The following is a 20023-nucleotide window of genomic DNA, read 5'->3' as shown; positions in this document are numbered from 1 at the left end:
GCGGGAGTGCTGTGAGAGCAGTGCTTTTAGCAGGTTGAAACGGCTGGGCCTGCTGGACAAGGGGAGGGACCTGATACCTGGGATGATTTTCTGGTTGGTTCTCGACTGCTAGGTATTTTGTTCTCGCCATTGCTGTTTTAGATTTACCTGCACAATCACCTCTCGTTCATCCTTTACTACCACCGGGAGGACCTGGAAGAGGAACAGGAACACACATACCGCGTCGTCCGCTTCGAGGTGATTCCCCAGAGCATCAGGCTGGAGGGTGAGTGGGGAGGTATGACCAGAGGGGCAGGGCTGGATGGGCCTGGGCTTCCACACCCAGGGTCTTCTCGCACTTGATTCTGAGATGGCTGATAGGCCACAGTGTGGCATATGGGCCCAGCCAAGGTAGGGTCCCTGCATTCCCGTGAGAGAAAGCGGTGAGCAAGGGGAAAGCTGACATTGGTTGTGTCCTGGCCTGGTGCCTTCCCAGTTTACCACCTCCCGCAACCCCCGGAAGTGTGTGGTAGTTATAGATGAGGAACCGGAGACTCAGAGAGGTTGGTGACTTGGCCGAGGACAAACAGCAACTAGGACTTGCCTGGGCCTCTCAGAAGAGCCAGCCAGCTTCCCCTCGGCTGAAGAACAAGGGGCAGGGATGCAGACAGAGCAGTCAGGAAACTGGTTTCTGTGTTTCTTCCTCTGTGTAAGTGATTGGCAGAGACGAGACTTGGCCCAGGGTCAACAGTTCTGCGGGTTATCTGAGAGCCCAGCCCTATAGGTGTGATAGGAGCTGGTCCAGCTTCTCACCTGTCTGCCCTTGCTCACCCAGGGCACACTTCAGTTCAGTAGGCTTGGCCTTTGTCCACAGTGGTCGTGGGTTTCTGGCTTTTTTTTTTTTTTTTTTTTCTTTTTAAAGCTATGGAACCTAGTTTTCAAACAAAATCATATCCAAAAATCTCATGTAAGACATAGATCCTGTGCTCTCAGAGCATTATAGCGCCCATCCTGGTGAGTGCCATGAGCACAGCGTCACGTTTATTGCATGATATTTTTTTTTTTTTTAAGATTTTATTTATTTATTTGAGAGAGAGAGAATGAGAGACCGAGAGCATGAGAGGGAGGAGGGTCAGAGGGAGAAGCAGACTCCCTGCCGAGCAGGGAGCCCGATGCGGGACTCAATCCCGGGACTCCAGGATCATGACCTGAGCCGAAGGCAGTCGCTTAACCAACTGAGCCACCCAGGCGCCCCTCTTGCATGATATTTTTGACATCATCTCTCCCCTCAACCGTTTCCTGGAGTTTAGAGACTCTGTCTCCTTCTTACCATTATCTCTCCAGCAGGGCCCTGGGCACAGAGTAGGTGCTTATTAAATGGTGGTTGGTTGAATGGATGGACAGATAATGGGATGAACGGAGGAATAAATGAAAAAAGAAGTATCTGGGTGATTGAGTTACTGACATGCTGGGACTTTGGGGACTGGGTGAATGAGTAAACATGATAGCAGGAGTTCAGTGGTGTTTTTCTTCTTCAGTGGGGCTGATTAAGTGAATACATGAATGCTTGAATTGAGTGAAGAGAGATCAGATGAGGGACTCAGAGCCCCTCCTCCACACCCGGCAGCTCCAAAGGCTCTTAGGAAGGTCAGGGCTCTGGGGAGGAAGTTTAATAACTTTGTTGTCTCCACTCAGACCCTGGGTTCCAGCAGCAGGCAGCCTCGAGGGCACCCCCCAGAGCAGCCCTGGGTAGTGGCCCTGGTCCCCACAGGAACAGACTGAGTCTCTGTCTCTCACAGACATCAAAGCAGATGAGAAGAGTTCGTGCATCCTGCCTGAGGGTACCAACTCCTCACCCCAGGAAATTGACCCCAGCAAGGAGAATGAGCTGTACTTCACCTACTCTGTACACTGGGAGGTGAGAAGGGGCCGGAACCCATGGCAGGGGAGGAGGGTTCTGGTCTGGGCAGGAGTTGTCTAACACGAGGCCTGACTCTAAGTGCTGCTTTTCCACCCTGTCTCCCTCCCCCTCCAGGAAAGTGACATCAAATGGGCCTCTCGATGGGATACTTACCTGACCATGAGTGATGTACAGATCCACTGGTTTTCTATCATTAACTCTGTCGTGGTGGTCTTCTTCCTATCAGGTGAGAGATCTGTGGGATGGGAGGTGGAGAGACAAGGGGGTGAGGGATGAAGGCCTGAGACATCACACGACTGAAGGGGGACTTCTAGGGTGTTCTTGGGGCCACATGTAGGTCAAAAACAGACATCAGGGTCTGTGCTAGGCATCAGGTGTGCAAAGGCGAACAAGATTCAGTCTCTACTCTGGAGAGCTCCCTAGGGAAAGACGGATACATTCCTTCGTGCACACCTTCACTGATTGATTCAGCAAGATTTCATTGTTGCCGGTCCGTGCAAGCGCTGGGCCACATGCTGGGGATATGGTGTTGAGCAAGCCCAGCCCCTCAAAGAGTCTCTTCTGGTGGTGGGAGAGAGAAAAGCAGAGAAGTGGTTGAGTCCAGACAGTGATAAGTTATATAGAGCAGATAAACAGGGTGACCAGATACACAACTCTTGAGAAAGGATGAAGGCTGCTTTAGAGAAGACCTCTCTGAGTGGGGAGGAGCCAGCATTCAGAGACCCAGGGAAGGACTGGTCCAGCAAAGGTCACGGCCCTGCAGTGGGACAAGCTTGGTGAGAAGCTGGCCGGCGAGCCAGGGGGAGGGTAGTGGGCAGAGGTGGAGTGAAACCGGTCGCTTCAGTGTCATATGGGAAGCAGAGATAATGCTAGGTGCTGTTTATTAAACATTTACTGAGGGGCCAGCTGCTGTGTTCATAAGCACTTCACAAACCTCTCAGTCCTTCAGGTTCCATGAGCCAAGCCTAAAATGTTAAGTTAGCTTGAAGTCCTACAACCCATTGTCTTAGCCACTATATTGGGCTGCCTGGAGAGGAAACAGGGTGCTGTGGAGGTACAAGTGGGGGGCCTCTGAGCCATCTGGGGTGTGGAAAGGCGAAGATGCCTGGGGTAAGTCTTAAAGTGGGAGCGGCCGTCAGGGCAGAGTGGGGCATCGCGGGCCAAGGGAATAGGAAGCAGCCCCAGTAGAGGCATGGAGACTGTGAAATGATGACAGAACAGCAAGCGGGGCGGCGTGGGAGGTAAGCCCGGGAGGAAGCGAGGCTGCAGAGGTCAGGAGGACCAAGACAGGGAGCAGCTGGGGCGCTGTTCTCCCTGGAATAAAAAGCAGTGTCCTTGGACTGCCCAAACCCATCCCAGTGGCTCTTTCCTTCCCCTGCCAGGGGAGTGACCCTCTGTGTGCCCACCTCTGGATAGCTGAGGTGGAACTCTGCTCAGCAGAGGACGTGAGGCAGCCGCCTAGCTACTGCCCACCGGAGGAAGCCAGGCATGCCAGCCGGCACTCAGCGAAACCCCAGGCGCAGGAGGGCATGCAGCCCACGAGACTCCATTGGCAGTGCTCATGCCTCTTTCTCCCCACCCGTTTGTTTCAGGCATCCTGAGCATGATCATCATTCGGACCCTCCGGAAGGACATTGCCAACTATAACAAGGAGGATGACATTGTACGAGATCTTTGCTGGGGAGGGATGGACTTGGAGAGGGAGGGCAGACTAGCAGTAGGGTTCCGGGCCTACCAGACCGAGGGTCAAGGGGTGGGGTGTGTGTGTGTATGTGTGTGTGTGTGTGTGTGTGTGTGTCATAGAGTAGTTTGAAAAGGAAAACAAATGTTTAATGACCCAGGGTGCGTGTGGTGTGTGTGTGTGTGTCATAGAGTAGTTTGAAAAGGAAAAAAAATGTTTAATGACCCAAAATGATAGGGATAAGCGTTTTAATTGCTAAGCATAAAAACAACGGGAGAAATCACAGAAAGAAAACTTAATGAATATGACGTTAAAAATCTGAAAACTGGGGGCGCCTGGGTGGCTCAGTTGGTAGAGCACACAGCTCTTAATCTCAGGGTCGTGAGTTCAAGCCCTATGGTGGTGTCGGACCTACTTTAAAAAGAAAAATCTACAAACTGTTCTGCATGTCAGGATATATAGACAAAACAGAAGAGTGCCAAACAGTATTTGCGACAAACTTGAAAAAAGAGGCAATAGTTAAAAGAACTGGTTTTAAAAAGTCCCAAAATCTCGAGTCTGAGAATGAACAAAAAATTTACTGACTAGGAACTATAAGTGGCTCAGAAACATGTGAAAAACCATTTTTACCTCAGGGATGGTTATCTCTCCCCCCCCCCCCCCCCCCACCCCTGCCAAATACAAATTCAAACAGTTATGAGAAGACAGTTTGGGACCTTCAAATCAGTCCAAGTGTGTTTTCATGTAGTATTCGTTGGCAGCAAGGTTGACGGGAGCTAAGCACCTTTCCACACCACCCATGCAAGTACATTGGTAGTTTTCTGAAGAGTTATGAATTGGCTCTACACACCACGAACTATAAAATAGTTAACTTGCTTTGACCCAGTAATTCTTCTAGAATTTTCCAAAGGAAACCAGCGAAACCACAAAGACTTGGTCTAGAAATATTTATTATAGTTTTATTTATAATTTAAATAAACTGGATGTAGCCTGGTATTCCATAATAATGGATTGTCTATGAGATGGGCAGTATACAATGGAAAGCTGTACAGACATTAGAATATTAACTGCAAAGAGTACTTATTGGAAATGAGGAAATGCTCGTGATCAAGCATCACCTGAAAATAACAAAGTACTCAGTAAATAGGGTCTGGTTCCAATTTTAGTGTTTAACAATTATATATACATATGCATATATATATATACGTACATACGTGTGTGTAATATATATATATATATATACGCACACACGCACACACACACATAAAGGGCTAAAGGAAATGCATCAAAACAACGGTATCAGTAAGTGCCGGGAGTATAAACTATTGTATTTTCTCTGTCTTTCTGGGGTTTTTTAAATTTCTGAATGTTTACTTATGAGTTTTAGATCTTTTGTTCAGTCTTTCCAGATTTTTAAAAAATTTTCTACTAAAAAACATTTATTACTTTTTATTCATTTGAATATCATGCCATATGCCAAAAATTTTTTTTCACTTTTTTATTACATAAGAGCACATATTACTTTTATAATCAGTAAAAAAAAAAAAAATGGCTTCTAAATCTCACCACTCAAAAACTCTCACAGTTAACATTTCAGTGTGTTGATGTTTACATTATTTTTCCATTCATCAGGCTTGCGGAATTTGGGGAGAAGGTTTGCCTTTTATGTAGCTATAAGCCTCGCGTTTGTGCCCTCCTTTTCCATGTGACACTTCTCTGGGGAGAACTATGTCATGTCGCTTACACTCCTGTCAGAGTGGAGGCTGGTTGACACCTGAGGGACCCTCAGCCCTAGTCAGGGGGTGTGGGTCCCTGCAGGAGCTGCCTCTTGGACCCCAAGAAACAGCCTCACTTCTGACCCTCTGCTGCAGGAAGACACCATGGAAGAGTCTGGGTGGAAGCTGGTGCACGGTGACGTCTTCAGGCCCCCCCAGTACCCCATGATCCTCAGCTCCCTCCTGGGCTCAGGCATTCAGCTCTTCTGTATGATCCTCATCGTCATCTGTGAGTGGGCCTGGTGGGGCTGAGGGTGGGGTCCTGTCACCAGAGAGCACAGGCCTGAGTCTGAGAGAGGGGTGGCCTCCCCCCCTGGGGAACGGGGCATGTCAGCATCACTGGGCCAGACAGAGTCATTCATGGCAGTGGGAGGGCCGGGTCCTCTCAGCACCAGGCTCTGGTGCTTTGCTGCCCCTCAGAGCTCTCCGGCACCGCGGATCGCCTACCACGTCCACTCCGTCAGCGAAGCCACACATCAGTGCTGTGAGGTTGGCCTCCCTCCGCAGTCAGGCGTTAAGTGACTTACGCAAGTCAGCACCAGGTCTTTTCTCAGGAAACAACTCCCCAAAATCCTAATATATGGTAATTATAGACAGTTCTGAAGTCAGTCTGCCTAAAAAATTTTTTTATCATTTTAACTATTTTTAATTGATACATAACACTGTGTAAGTTTAAGATGTACAGAACAACAATTTGCTGTGTCTATTGTGAAATGATCACCGCAGTAAGTTCAGTTAACATTGATCACTGCACATAGTTACATAATTTTTTTTCTTGTGATAAGAACATTTAAGATCTAATCTCTTAGCAGCTGATCTGCCTAAGTTTGTATCTCAGGCTCATACCTCCAAGCTTTGTGACTTTGGACAACTCACTTCACCTCTGTGAACCTCCGTTTTCTCATCTGAGAAATGGATAACCAGCCTCCACCTCGCAGGGCTGATAAGGCAGGTGCAGTGAGCTGGCATTCAGAACGGTCTCAGCTTGGTGCCGGGCTGGTTGCAAGTGCGCTGTGGGCTGGAAGCTGCAGTGAAGATGTGGCCAGCCAGCACCCAGCAACTGCTGCTCCCCTGTGAACCCCAGCTAAGACCGGTCTTCTCCTGTAGAGAGCAAGGGGGTATGCTGTCAGGAAGGCCAAGGGAGAAGGGAGCCTCATCTAGCCTCATCTGCCCTGGGCCCTGTGGGCCAGCCTGGGATGGGGGGCTGGGGCCTGGGACCCTGGCCATCAGCCACCCTGTCTGTCTCTTCTCCCCCTCCCTCCACAGTCGTGGCCATGCTCGGGATGCTGTCGCCCTCCAGCCGGGGAGCTCTCATGACCACAGCCTGCTTCCTCTTCATGTTCATGGGGTAGGTGTGTCTGAGTGGATTCCGGGGCTGGCACAGGCAGCCTGCCCTCCAGCTAACAAATCCCCATGGTGTGGACCCCTGCCATTTCCTCACAGGGTGTTTGGTGGATTTTCTGCTGGCCGTCTGTACCGTACTCTGAAAGGCCATCGGTGGAAGAAAGGAGCCTTCTGTGTAAGTGTCCTAACCTCCTTCCAGTGTTGGTGTGGAGCTGAGAAGCTTCTTCCTGGGCTCCTCAGCAGTGTAGGCAGTCTGTGTGGGGGTTAGAACCAGAGGCAGAGCGGTAATGTGATAGAGTTGGGGGGGGCACACACCCACGGGTAGGGAGCCCTGGGTTCTCACCACAGGCACCTTGGGACCTCTGAGGGCCCTTGCTGCTGCATCTGTAAGAAGAGCGGATTGAATTTAGGTGATTTTTAGCCTACATTGTCCAACAGTTCAAACAAGAGAAGAAACAGAAGATTCAGAATAACAGGATTTGACACCAAGCCTAGGTGTCAAAGTTTAAGGCCAAAAACTGATCAGCAGGGCTGCTGGAAGGACACCCTGCCCAGTGGAGTAGAGAGAACTACCTGCCAGGCCCATGTTGCTTTCAGCCCATCTTCGGGCTTTGGTGCCTACATTTCCTCTTCAGGGAAGACAACTCCTGCCCTTCTCTGTCCTCCTGGTGGTCAGGAGAGTTTTGGGCAGCAGAAAAGACCATAGAAACTGGCAGATGCCTGGGACTTGACCCTACCTCCCTGGGACTTAACCCTACCTTCCAGGGAGCCCTGACCCTGACTCTCTCCCAGACAAGTGAGGCCCCTCAGGCCCCGGGAAGCCCTTGGTGCCAGACTGGAAGAAGCCTGTAGTCCTAGCATTCTGAAACCATTCTCACTCTGTCGAAAGCTCCAGGGGAGCCCAGGGTGTCTCAGCTCTGGCTGCCACACCCCCGGCATAGAGGAAGCCCTCACTATAAAAGAGCTGCGAAGGTGACTCTTCTGGAAGAATCAAAGAAAGGCCCTGAATTGTTGATGCATCAAGCATCTTCCTCAGGCCACTTTGGGCCGAGAGCCGGGGACCTACAGAGGTGTGGAACTGGCAACTCCCTGTGCAGCTCTTCCCTGGGAGGCCTCCCACAGATACCCGCAGGACCTCCCTCCGCAGACCCCATGCCGTACCCCGCCTCTCTGCCCCGCACCTGCTCCTCGCATCTGGTGGCAGCATCATTCTCCCGGACCCCCAGGCCAGACCGCTGGGTTGCTTCCTTACCTCCTACTCCCTTCTGCCCGCCTCCTCTCAGATGACAAATGTTGAGGGTTTTCCCGCCAAATAGTCCATAAATTCCCTCCCAGCTCCAGCTCTGGCTCTAGAACTCTTGCCCAGGTTTCGGGCATTTTTGCCTCTCACCTAGACCTTTGACTGTCCTAGGCGTCCCTGGTGTCCTGCAAGACCCTGACCCTTCCCTGGTGCTCTCCCTCCGCACACCGGAGGGCATGTGCTGTGGCCTGCGGCAATGCGGACGCCCCACTGCTCCTCTCCAGCCTCTGTCTTCCCCTCTGCCCGGGCACACGACTCCCTCACTCCCCTCACCTCATCCTTTACGTCTTCGCTCCAGTGTCACCCTCTAGAAGCTTCCTCCCCTTCTTCCCCCATTCCGACCTCCGTGTCCTCCTCGGCACCCTGGAGGAGCCTAGGCAAGAGCCTTGTGCCTACAAGTGGTGCCATGGAGGTGGTTCTCCAGTGGGGGGGTCGGTCTGCCTCACTGGAACTTTCTGCCTGTTCTCACTCCCGGTATCTATAGCACAATGTCCAGTCTGTACTACAGTTTCATCAGATGAATGCCCTGCTATACAGCAGAGTAAAGCAGGAACATGCAGGCAGGGAGGAAATGACATCTGAGCTGGGCCTTGAAGGGGAGGGTTTCAGATGGACCGAAGCAGCCAGCAGGGCGGCCTGGGGTTCTGGAATCTCCTAGATCCCCATCCTGGCTCTGTTCTTTCTCGGTTTCCCCATCTCTCCAGTGGGGGATGGTTGTACCTACCTCTCAGGGTTGTTTTGTGGATGGAAAGAGACTACATGGAAGGCCCTTGGCACAGCATTAACACTCAGGCGACAGATACCCAGAGATGTTGATAACTCAGCACACATAGTGGCCCAGGGACAGCAACGTGCAGGAGCAGCAACCAGTTAAGTTATTGGGTGTGGGAGAGCTATGGGCTAAAGGTGAAATTGGCATTGGAGGTTGAGTACCAGATTGCAGGGGGCCTCAGGCGTTGTGGTCAGTGGCCCTCCTGGATGCTCAGGCAGCCACAGCAGTGAAGGAGGCTCCTGTAGGTCTGGGGCTTTGGTTCCATGTGCCTGGGCCCCAGCCCGAGAGATTGTGACTGGATGGAATACAGCGCAGTGGGTCACGGGTTTGGCCCCTGGGGTCAGACTGCTTGGGTTTGAACCTCTCTGATCTACCCTTAACTGTATGAAGTTGGGGTGTGTATTTACCATTGCTGGGCCTCCGTGTCCTCTTCTTTATTATTTTTTTAAGATTTTATTTATTTACGTGAGAGAGAGAGAGCACAAGGGGAGAGGGAGAAGCAGACTCCCTGCTGAGCAGGGAGCCCGATGCGGGGCTCGATCCCAGGACCCCAGGATCATGACCTGAGCCAAAGGCAGACACTTAACTGACTGAGCCACCCAAGTGCCCCAGTGTCCTCTTCTTTAAAAATCCCATAGTGAGGATTAGGTGAGCTGATGTGTGTGGAGGCCAGCACCCGCCAGTCCTAAGACTCAATTAAAGCTTACCCACAACTCTGGGCAGTTTGGGTTGGGCCCCACACGTAAGTGTTTTGTAAAAGTTTTATTCATTCATTCCTGTTCAGCAAATGATTATTGAGCAGTTACTGTGTTCTAAACGCTGGGCGTACATCAGTGAACGGGGGAGCGTAGGGGAAAACACGACAACACACCCCTCCCAAAGAGCTTAAGAGTCTCTGGGGGTCAGCAGGCATTGGCCAGGTAACAGTACATAATCACAGACTGGGATGAGGGCAAGGAGTGGGCAGTTCAGGGAGTGCTTCCTGGAAGGAATTACCCTGGAGCTGGATCCTGAAGGACAAGGAGGGTTGAGAGCCTCTAGTCTGGGGGCCCCACCGGAACAGGTGGCGGCTCCCCAGCCTGGTCTCCCTTGCTTCCAGACGGCAACGCTCTACCCTGGCGTGGTTTTTGGCATCTGCTTCGTTTTGAATTGCTTCATCTGGGGAAAGCACTCATCAGGAGCAGTAAGTAAGGGGGGGGCCAGCTGTGCTCGGTCACTCAGGCAGATCACTTCCTGCTGTTCTCTTCCCTTTTCTGAATCCCCGGAGTTCTGTTCCCAGCCCCAGGGCCGGAGGGGTACCCAGGGTTCCCCCCTCCCTGCTCATCCAGCTGCCCATGCCCCAGCCCTGGCCTTCCTGTGGGCTCTTGCAGACAGCTGGCCAAAGCTCACTTCTCCAAAGGGAGATTTCCACAGTCCAGGGGCCAGCTGGGGAATCTCCCTTTGCCTCAGCCAAGGGAAAACTGCCTGGTGCGAGTTTATTAGGTCAGTATCCCAAACAAGGCTCTCCTTCCTCCTGTCCTTGCCCCTCGGCACCGGCCCCCGCGGGTTGTCCTGCCTTCAGCGCGGGGATCCTGCCAGCCCCAGTGATTGCCCTGCCCAGGACTCACTGAAAAGGACTGTGAACTTCAGCGGGGGTGGGGAGATGGGCTTTTGCTCCCTTGCAGGGCTGCAGTGGAGCTGGGGCAGGCATTCGCCATCCCAGCCTTAGTGGATAGAGCCGCCTCCCCTCACCTGCAGGTGCCCATTTGTTAGAGGCTGTGGGGTGAGGCTGGGAGTCCGGGGTGCCAGAGGACTGGCTTCTTCGCAGAGTCGGGGAAGCCGCCCTCAGGAAAGAGAGTCATGCTCTTCCTCTCACTTCCTCTTTTCTACCTGTGTTCCTTCTCTCTTTTAACATTTTCCTCCCAGTTACCAACCGCTCATGATAAACATTCATTGTAGAAATTTTGGAAAGTACAGAGAAGTTGATGTAATCTTTAGTATATTTTTGTAGTCTTTTTAGCTATATTTAAAATGGAATGATGTAACTTTAAAATTACGAAATAGCAAACATTTATATTGTGCTTACATTGGAGTAAGTACTATTCTAAACACTTTGCATATCTTAATTCGCTTCTTCAAGTTTGCATGATTCTTGTAAAAACATAATACTGAATAGAATAGGATAAAGAAGAAAATGAAAAATCAGTTCTAAGGGCTACATCCCATCTGAGGAAATACTGTTAACTTCTGGGCAGAGCGTTCTGTAGGCACATAAACATAAATATTGGGATGCTTCTGTTAAAATGGAGTCCTATACATACAGTTCTATAATCTGGTTTTTTTACTTTGTAGTATATTACGGTGTTTTATTTTAACAAAATCGGGAACACACAGTTTGTGCACTTTTGTTTTTTCCCTTTTGTCTCCAGTTCACATACCACATAATTCCCCTTCATTCTGGCCTCATCTTCCCCTCATGTTCTCAGTCCTTCTTCATTCTTTCCCCAATTCCCAGCTGACAAGCTCCTCTGGGATGCCATGGTTCCTTCTCTACTTCACAGCCCAAATGGTCCTCCATCTGCCCTCCGCTTTTCCCTGGGGCTGCTGAGCCCCAGGAGGTTCTGGCCAGAAGCTTTGTGGGGGTGGGTCTGCAGGACCTTCCCCACCATGGTGGCCCTCCTTCCGTGGGACCCAGTGGGCCCACCTCCCCCTGCACAGCCCCTAGCCCTGGGCATCAGGGCCTTGTTGGGGGGGTGGGGCTCATGGCGCTGTGCCCACAGGTGCCCTTCCCCACCATGGTGGCCCTGCTGTGCATGTGGTTCGGGATCTCCCTGCCCCTTGTCTACCTGGGCTACTACTTCGGCTTCCGCAAGCAGCCATATGACAACCCTGTGCGCACCAACCAGATTCCCCGGCAGATCCCTGAACAGCGGTGGTACATGAACCGATTTGTTGGGTGAGTCTCCGGTAGGGGCAAGGCCAGGGAATTCTGGAGTGGGCAAGGCCAACACTGCCCAGAGCCATTTACTTAGGAGGACATGGAACGAGTCCCCTCCCCCAGGGGCCTTGTGACTGGTGTTCTGCAGCTCCAGCAGGCTCTAGTAGACTTCATGAAAGCTTAACTCCACTCCAGGTTCAAGAGGACCAAGTTGTAACCAGACTTGGTGTTGGCCTGGGAACCAGGACAGGGAAGGGAGGGGTGGAAAAGTGCGGGTGAGACAGGTTAAGACCATCACTCGATCTAGGCAACTCACCCTACCTCTCTGTACCTCAGTTTCCCCATCAGTAAAATGGGGAGAGTGATGCCCACCTTGCCACCCTCTCAGGAGGCTGTAATGGTACGAAAGCCTGCCTGAGAACTGGAACCACCGCAGCTGCGTGAGCACTGTCCTCTGTGCCGCCTGGGAGGAGCCTGGGGCCCCCCCAGTGGCCTGGGTCTCCTCGCCACATTAACCTTCCCCTTCTGCTGCAGCATTCTCATGGCCGGGATCCTGCCCTTCGGCGCCATGTTCATTGAGCTTTTCTTCATCTTCAGCGTGAGTACCGCTTCTCCCCAGGGCTTCGTCAGCCCCAGGGGGCTGGTGGGGGTGCTCCCCCGCTCCTCCCCACACAGCCTCCCCCCGCCCCCCCACCGCTAGCCCGGTCCCCGTCCCTCCACTTAACGTGCTCTGCCTCTCACCACCCATGAGATTTCAGACGGGCCCTTTCACCTCTCGGGGTCCCCACTCCACCCCTCGGGATGGCTTGGAAGGATATATGAGATCGGCCACGTGAACGGGGTCTGGTGTGTGTGAAGCGCTCAGGAAGTAGGGGCTGCTTCGGTAGCGTTGCAGCCAGAGTTCCAGGTCCCCACACATCTTGACCTGCTACTCAGAACTCTCAGGAAAGGGGGGTAAATGATCCCTAATTCTCAGGATCACTGTGAGGCTGGAGTGAGAATGTCTGTAAGAGGCACATGCTTGATTTTCAGGCAGTACTTGTTAAATAGTGGCTGTCGTGATGATGATGACTCCTGTCCCAGGCGTGCCAAGATGGAAGTTGGCGGAAGGGCTCCTCAGAGCCATCTGCGCCTGGCTGACCCAGCTCGGTGCCGTGCACCAAGCATGTGCTGGACAAGCCCTCCCCGCTGAGACCCACTTGCCCACCCAGCCCTGCCTAGGCAAAGGGTCTGAGGATGGGTTGGCTGCCCGCCCCCCCTCCCCCACCCCGCCAGGAGGCCACCTTACTCTGTGTGACTCTGGGCCACTCACCAGCCTCTCTGAGCCTTGGCTTCCTCATCCGTGAATGGCTACACTTTCGTAGGCTTACATTTGGAGATGCACATAAAGCATGGAGCACCGTGCCCGGCACGCGGGAGGCTGCCCGAGTGGAGGTGGTTGCTGTGTAATTTTGGTTGGGACGGGTGGGATTCATTATTTGCCACAAGCTGTTGAGTTCAGGCTGGGGCCCACCCACTGCGGGGTCAGCCATGCCCCAGCCCTTCCCTGAGAACAGTCTGGCTCACCCAGGGAGCAAGGGCCAGTCAGAGCCACATGCCAGGCCCACAGGCCCCAGTGGTATCATGATGGTGGCTCTCCATGCCTGCCCTGGTGGCAGGTGGTGTGGCAGTCGTAACTGCGGGATGGCTTTCTGAGCACAGGCAGTGTATGCTGGGTGGAGGCAGGCCAAGCTGAAGACCAGCTGTGATGTGTCCACAGGCCATCTGGGAGAATCAGTTCTATTACCTTTTTGGCTTCCTGTTCCTTGTCTTCATCATCCTGGTGGTGTCGTGTTCACAAATCAGCATCGTCATGGTGTACTTCCAGCTCTGTGCAGAGGTGAGGGGAATGGGGTCAGGAGTTGGGGGAGAGGAGAGCTGGGTCCAGCATTGAATGGGTCAGTGAAGCGGTCTGGGTTTCCCATGTGGGCCTCCCTCCTCTGCCTATGAGGTCTTGGGCAAGTACTGATATCACTTCACTTCACTGAGCCTCCATTTATTCAGCTGTAGACTGGAGTTAATGATCCCTACCTCACAGCATAGTCACATGAAGTCGTCATGGCAACACGAGAGAAGGCTGGTAGATTTGTCAGTACAGAGTCCACTCCAGTGGTGTTTTCTCCAGTAGCTGATGCAGATTGGGTGGCCTTCCCTCCCTCTGGGGACTAGCTCTTGGCAGAGCCCCTTGACAAAGGCTCTGGGACAGACGGCCTGGGCTGAAACCCCGGCTCCTCTGTTAGTAGCTCTGGTGGGCAGTTGCTTAACCTGTCTGTGCCTTCCATCCCTCGTCATGTGACAGGGCAGCAATAGGGCCTGACTTGGGCCTGCTGCAAGGAGGGAATGAACTGATTCACGTGTAGCACTTAGAATAGTGCCTGGCACGTAGCTAGCGTTTGCTCAAGAAATGTTAGTTATTGTTATTACTGTTCTTTTGCTGTGGTCCTCGGTGATTTAATTGAGATCTCATTTATGAAGAGTAAAGCTCACCCTTTTCAGTCTCCAGTTCAGTGAGTTTTTAGAAATGCGTATGGTTTTGTAACCACTGTCACAAAGTCCAGATATAAAACATTCCCGTCACCCCAAATATTACTGTTCTTGCCTCAAGTCTTTAGCTCCTCAGGGGACCGTGAAACTCAGGCAAGAGATTACACCTGGAGATAAGGACTACTCTGTTTCCTCTTCAGGATTACCGCTGGTGGTGGAGGAATTTCCTAGTCTCCGGGGGATCTGCATTCTACGTCCTCGTCTATGCCATCTTCTATTTTGTTAACAAGGTACTGCCCTGGGTGAGGAAGCCCCCAGCCCTTTCAGGGCAGGTTGGGGGAGAGGAGGATGCTAGGGAAAAACCCAAGTGTCAGAGTCTCTCCTGCCAAGAGTGGGGAGAACCAAAGCCATTTTGTTCTAGAACGTGCATCTTTTTAGAATAGAGAGAATCTGTGTTCTGTGTGTTTTGGGAGACGAAAGCCTGTAGGATAAGTGACAGAATATTGCCTGCAAAACCTGTGAGATACAGCCAAAGCAGAACTTAAAGGAAATCTCTCCCCTTAAAGTGCTATTCATAATAAATACGAGGGACACCTCAAGCTAGGAAAAAAAGAGCAATAATACGAAAGAATAAAGAAAGTAGCTGAGAAGGGGTTAATAAAGATACAAGCAGAAAATGCTGAAATCACCTTTAGCGCCGAAATTTAGGAACTCAGGTACACCCCCAGAGCTCACTGCCCCCAAGAGTGGCGTGAGGCAAAATATAAACAGATCCCCACTCACCACGCCAGTTGTGGTAGGTTCACGCATGACACGTAAGCCAGGTGGGCCCCTGAGAGGAATGTAGGCTCGCTCTGGTGGGCCCCTCACTCCCAAGGCTACCACCGAAGACTGTGTCCCCCACGGTGCGCAGTGGCCGGGTCTCCACAACCCAAAGACAGGCAGTCCTCTGCTTGCAAGCAGGGTGTGTTCCCAAACCAGAGTCACGGGTCAGTTGGTGGAGGCTTGGGACGCCCTTTCTCAAAATGGTCAGGTTAGAAAGGATGGTGTGGATCATCCTAAGAGGGTGCTCCACCGCGGCTCCCAGTTTGCTGACCGTGCCCCTCTTCTCCAGCTGTCCCAACAAGTGATCGCAGAGCTCAGGGCTCAGCAAAGTCAAGCACGAGTGCCGGTGGGCCTGTTTCTGTAAAGAAAGTGTTATTGGGACACAGCCGTGCTCATTCACTTACGTCCTGTCTGCGGCTGCTCTCAGGTGTTAGTGGTAACGTAGCGTAGTCGTGACGGGGGCCACATGGCCGGTGAAACGTAAGCTCTGTATAACCTGGCCCTTTGAGCAGAGGCGTGCTGACCCCCGCTGTGGGACATCCAGTGACAGGAGACACCCCCTCCTGGCATTCTCATGCTCTTTGGCTAGCTCCTGGCATTATCAGGGTCTTCCTTGATTCACACTGAAATCTGCCACCCTGTCACTTCCGTCTTTAGGCCATAGTCTCAGTCCTAGAATCATTCAGAACGAATCTGATTTCCCTCCTCTATAGCCCATATTCATCAGAACTCCTGAGGGGAAAGTGACTAAAACTGAATTCCAGCTGGCTTAAGCAAAAAGAGAATGTACTGACTGGTAGAACTGGAAGGTTTAAGAAGCTGGAGTTCTAGTGTCAGGCATGGTTAGATCCAGCATTTCAAAGGATGTTGGGGCTCTGTAGCCACGCCTCAGATCTGTGTGTTTTCTTGGCTTTAATCTGCACGCAGGATCTTGCCTCAGAGTGGAAAGATGCCAGTGGCAGCCCTAGAGTCTTCTTTTTTCAGCCTCACAGCCCTAGAGCTAAAAGAACATCTTTCCTCTACTGTCAAGTGATCAGTCCCAGGGAAGCTGCTCATCAGCCCAGGTTACATGCCATCCCTCATTGTTACTCAGGTCCAGCGGGATGGTGCACTCTCATCAACTAGCTTAGGTGTTGTATTAAAACTGACAGCCCCAACAGGACCACAGAGTAGGGAGTGGGTACCCCAAAACCCTGGGAAGATGGAAGACAGGAGACAGTGTTAGGCAAACAAAACTTAGCTACATGGCCTCCCGTACTGCCTCCCGGGGTCATATCAAAACCTCCTGTCCTTCCTCCCTGTGCCCCATTCTTTCCTCTCTGTTCTAAAAGCCTCCACCCCTGGGCGCCTGGGTTGCTCAGTTGGTTAAGCGACTGCCTTCAGCTCAGGTCATGATCCTGGAGTCCCTGGATCGAGTCCCGCATCGGGCTCCCTGCTCGGCAGGGAGCCTGCTTCTCCCTCTGACCCTCCCCCCTCTCATGTGCTCTCTCTCTCTCTCATTCTCTCTGTCTCAAATAAATAAATAAAATCTTAAAAAAAAAAAAAAAAAAAACCTCCACCCCTAGTCCCAGAGCCTGTCTGTAAAATGACAGCCTTGGCCTGTCGAATTCTAAGGGCCTTTCTGGCCATGCCTGTTTGCCTCCCTGTCCCAGTTTCACCACTGGACTCACCACTGCCCTGGCCCCTACCTCCCTCACCCCCTCTCCAGCCCTGAGAAAGCCTGTGAAACGGGAGGGTTGAGCCTGAAACCATGGCCTTCACCCCCTACTTTGAGGATATTTGACCTTAGGGAGAAGGTCTTTATTGACTTGCTCTGAGCTCCTGACATTTGTGTCCATGTGTCTGTCCACGAGCCCTGGCACAGTCCCCACTCGGGCCCTGGTGTGCCGAGCAGGTCTTGATAGCAAGGTTCCAGACCAGCTCCACTTAGCCCAGCCAACACCAGCATGGCACAGGCCTCTGGTGTCCCTGCCAGGCCGCTACACTCTCCAGAGCAGTCTAGTGTGCTCCCCGATGAAACCCTTGGGAGATGTTAACAAAAGTGACGGACACGTTGTCAGGTGAGGACTGTAGGCTGGCTTACAGAGGCTCTCTGCTCTTCAAGCTGGGAGCCTTGAATGCCTCTCTCCTCCCTCCCCTCCCTGGCCGCTCCAGCCATCCCGGAATGTCGCTGTGCTGTCCTGGGGACTGTGGAGGGTGAAGAAGTGACACAGCTGTGGCCCTTCCTGCCTAAGGCACTCTGGCCCTGGCCCCTGGAGTGCCCGCTGTCTCCCAGTGAGCTCCCAGGCCCTGCTCCAGAAAGACTCCTGCCCCCTCCTCTCCCCACCAAGAAATGGCCCAAGTCAGTGGAATTGGGCCATAGGCACCCCCTGCCCGAGCCCTCCAGCCCCAGTTGGAAATCCCATGTCCTTCTGCTTCCTAGCTGGGTAACTGTGGGTGTGGTTGGACCCCTCTGTGCCCCATCTGTGCGCAGGTTAATAAGCTGCCATGGGGGTCATGTGCCGACGAAGGCTCACCGTGGCTATGAGCTCTGCCCGCCCCTCATTGCCTACCAGGAGTGAGCCCCTTCCCCTTCCCAGGCTTCAGCTTCGCCACGAGATCAGTGAGAAGGCCAGGGGGTGGGGGGGGGACCGGTTGGCCACGGTGGACTGGCACTAAGCGTCCCCCGCTCTGTTCTCTCTCCACCCGCGCCCCAGCTGGACATCGTTGAGTTCATCCCCTCTCTCCTGTACTTTGGCTACACAGCCCTCATGGTCCTGTCCTTCTGGCTTCTCACCGGCACCATCGGCTTCTATGCAGCCTACATGTTTGTGCGCAAGATCTACGCTGCTGTGAAGATAGACTGATGGGGGTGGCCCATGGCCAGGCCCACTCCGTCCACGGACAGGAAGCCACTCTGCGTGGGGAACTGCAGGCACGCAAATAAAGTACCTCCTGCTCGTTCGGAATGTAACTCCTGGCACAGTGTTCCTGGATCCTGGGGCTGCGTGGGGGGCGGGAGGGCCTGTAGATAAATCTGGGACTTTTCTTCATCATTTTATTCCAGTTTTGTGGGGGATGAGGTTTTTGTGGGTTGTTTTTTCTTCAGTGCTAAGAAAGTTCCCTCCAGCAGGAACTCTCAGACCTGTTTATTCAGGTTTATTTTTTTTGGTTGGGGGTTTTCTCCTTAGTTTTTTTTAACATATGGATCCAGGATGGATAAATCACCAAGACACTGGGTTTTGGGCACTGTCTCCACCTCAGTTCCTCAGGCTGTTGGCCACCCCACGATTAACTGGAAGAGGAAATGCCTGGCCTTCTGGGGCTTCGGTGAGGTTTCCGAGCCTCTCATGGCCCGTGCTCACCATTGACGCCGTGACAAAGCACAGCTCTAGCCCGGACACTCGTCCTCAGGGCCAGCCAGCCTCTGCCGGCCCTGCCCCTCCCTCCTCTCTCTTCCCCCAGCCCCCGCCCAGGGCGGCCCAAGGCAGGGCTGCCAGCCAGGCCTCCAGGTCAACCAAGTCTTGGTTGCTCCAAGGAAAATCCCCTGGAAGCACTCGGGGCCACGTGCTCCAGGACAGCAGGACTCACCCCTGCTCAGAGCAGTGGGAGTTTGCTGGACCAGAGAAGAGACTTGCAGTGAACTGTATGTGCCAAGAAACCCTGGATCCAGGGCCAAGTATTTAGATTCAAGCCAAGCATCCACATGTCTGTCTGGAATGAGGGTCCTCACCCCTCAGGATTGCTCCCCAGTACTTTCCTCGGGGGGTTGCTGCTCTTTGCAAAGTGTGCTGGTGGCGGGCCCTCTCCCCTCCCCCTTCCAGGGCAGAACAAGGCTGGGAGACCTCACATGCCCTCGTTTAGGTGGCTGGGGAGAGGTGTTCTCTCCCTGATATCCCCCAGCCTCAGTGCTCATGCCCAGCTCTCTTAGCCAGTCCCATCCCCTCCGCCTCTGCCTCCCATTGGTTTCTTGCCCCCTTTGGGGGACACCCAGAAAACTGCTTGTGGGAAGGGAGATGGAAGCTCAGTTCTGTTGCTCTGTCTCCAATTCCCAGGAATAGGCAAGGAGCCAAGGTAGAAAGAAGGAACTAACGTGGCCGGCCTGGGCAGCCCAACCCCCTGCACACCCCGTGCATGTCCCAAACTTTGTTCTCAAGTTGCAAGAGACCAAACCCACCCTGGGATTAGGGTTTAAGTAACAGCCACTCACCCCTGGTTCGGCCCCTTTGGGACTCCCACCACAAGACAAAGCTCAGGATGCTGGCTAAGCTAGGAACACACCCCACCCCTTAACACCCTGCACCCCAACTCCACAGATTCCCCCCAGCAGCCCCTTCCAGCTCCACCAGTCAAACCAGTGAGCTTCTCGACCTTGTTCACAGTGACTCCGTATCACCAGGCGGTGTCCACCAAGAATCAGGTTGGAGAAAAGGGAACCCAAGCAGTAGACAATGATATTGCAGGCTTTTGTTCACTCAAATCTCGGATTTTTTCCCTAAGAGATTCTCTTTTGCGGGGGGAGTAGGGAGATGGACTCCTCACAAAGGGTTCAGACATCATCGATTTTTCTGACTTTTTTAATCATCATCATTATTATTTTTAATTAAAAGATGCCTGTATGCCTTTTTTTGGTCCAATTGTAAATAAATATGCCATTGTCCTGTTGTCATGTCTCCAGAATCTCTTGCAAGAGTTAGGAGCCTGAGGTGAGACAACTTCCCAAATGGGTTGAGCCGAGGGGTTTCCCTCAAAACTGTCTCCTGTCAGGCTTTCCAGGGCTCGGCCACTATAGTTCCCCTGTGTGGTACAAGTCCAGAACTCTCCCATCTGCTCAGTCCCTCCATCCTCAATCAAAGCATCTGCCCCACTCCCACGAGTAGGAAAGGGCAGTCAGGTATGAGCTTTGGTAGCAGTGAGACCTGGTTTTAGATTCCCAGCTCCAATATATTACTGCCAACTCACTTCACCTCTCTGTCATCTAAGACTCCTTCAAATAGAAACATAGGT

General features: G+C 52.6%; 1 protein-coding gene across 4 annotated transcripts in view; it reads left to right on the top strand.

Annotated features, from left to right (window-relative positions):
- The window catches only part of TM9SF4 (transmembrane 9 superfamily member 4), a 52174-nt gene extending 32493 nt beyond the window's left edge, over nucleotides 1-19681 (top strand). For all 4 annotated transcript variants that reach the window (XM_035006045.1, XM_035006044.1, XM_035006048.1 and 1 more), the window contains exons 6-18: nucleotides 142-265; nucleotides 1779-1897; nucleotides 2015-2126; nucleotides 3493-3563; nucleotides 5453-5585; nucleotides 6623-6704; nucleotides 6800-6875; nucleotides 9872-9955; nucleotides 11532-11707; nucleotides 12224-12287; nucleotides 13449-13568; nucleotides 14413-14502; nucleotides 17734-19681. In XM_035006045.1, coding sequence (XP_034861936.1) covers nucleotides 142-265; nucleotides 1779-1897; nucleotides 2015-2126; nucleotides 3493-3563; nucleotides 5453-5585; nucleotides 6623-6704; nucleotides 6800-6875; nucleotides 9872-9955; nucleotides 11532-11707; nucleotides 12224-12287; nucleotides 13449-13568; nucleotides 14413-14502; nucleotides 17734-17883 — 1401 coding nt within the window. In that variant the 3' untranslated portion in view covers nucleotides 17884-19681. The remainder of the gene's footprint in view (nucleotides 1-141; nucleotides 266-1778; nucleotides 1898-2014; nucleotides 2127-3492; nucleotides 3564-5452; nucleotides 5586-6622; nucleotides 6705-6799; nucleotides 6876-9871; nucleotides 9956-11531; nucleotides 11708-12223; nucleotides 12288-13448; nucleotides 13569-14412; nucleotides 14503-17733) is intronic.
- Nucleotides 19682-20023: the final 342 nt, after the last annotated feature.

The sequence above is a fragment of the Mirounga leonina genome, unplaced genomic scaffold (genome assembly GCF_011800145.1).
Source record: "Mirounga leonina isolate KUSES-001 unplaced genomic scaffold, KU_Mleo_1.0 Mir_150, whole genome shotgun sequence".
Taxonomy (NCBI): domain Eukaryota; kingdom Metazoa; phylum Chordata; class Mammalia; order Carnivora; family Phocidae; genus Mirounga; species Mirounga leonina.
The sequence above is the reverse complement of the archived record's forward strand: the minus strand, read 5'-3'. Positions and strand labels throughout refer to the sequence as shown.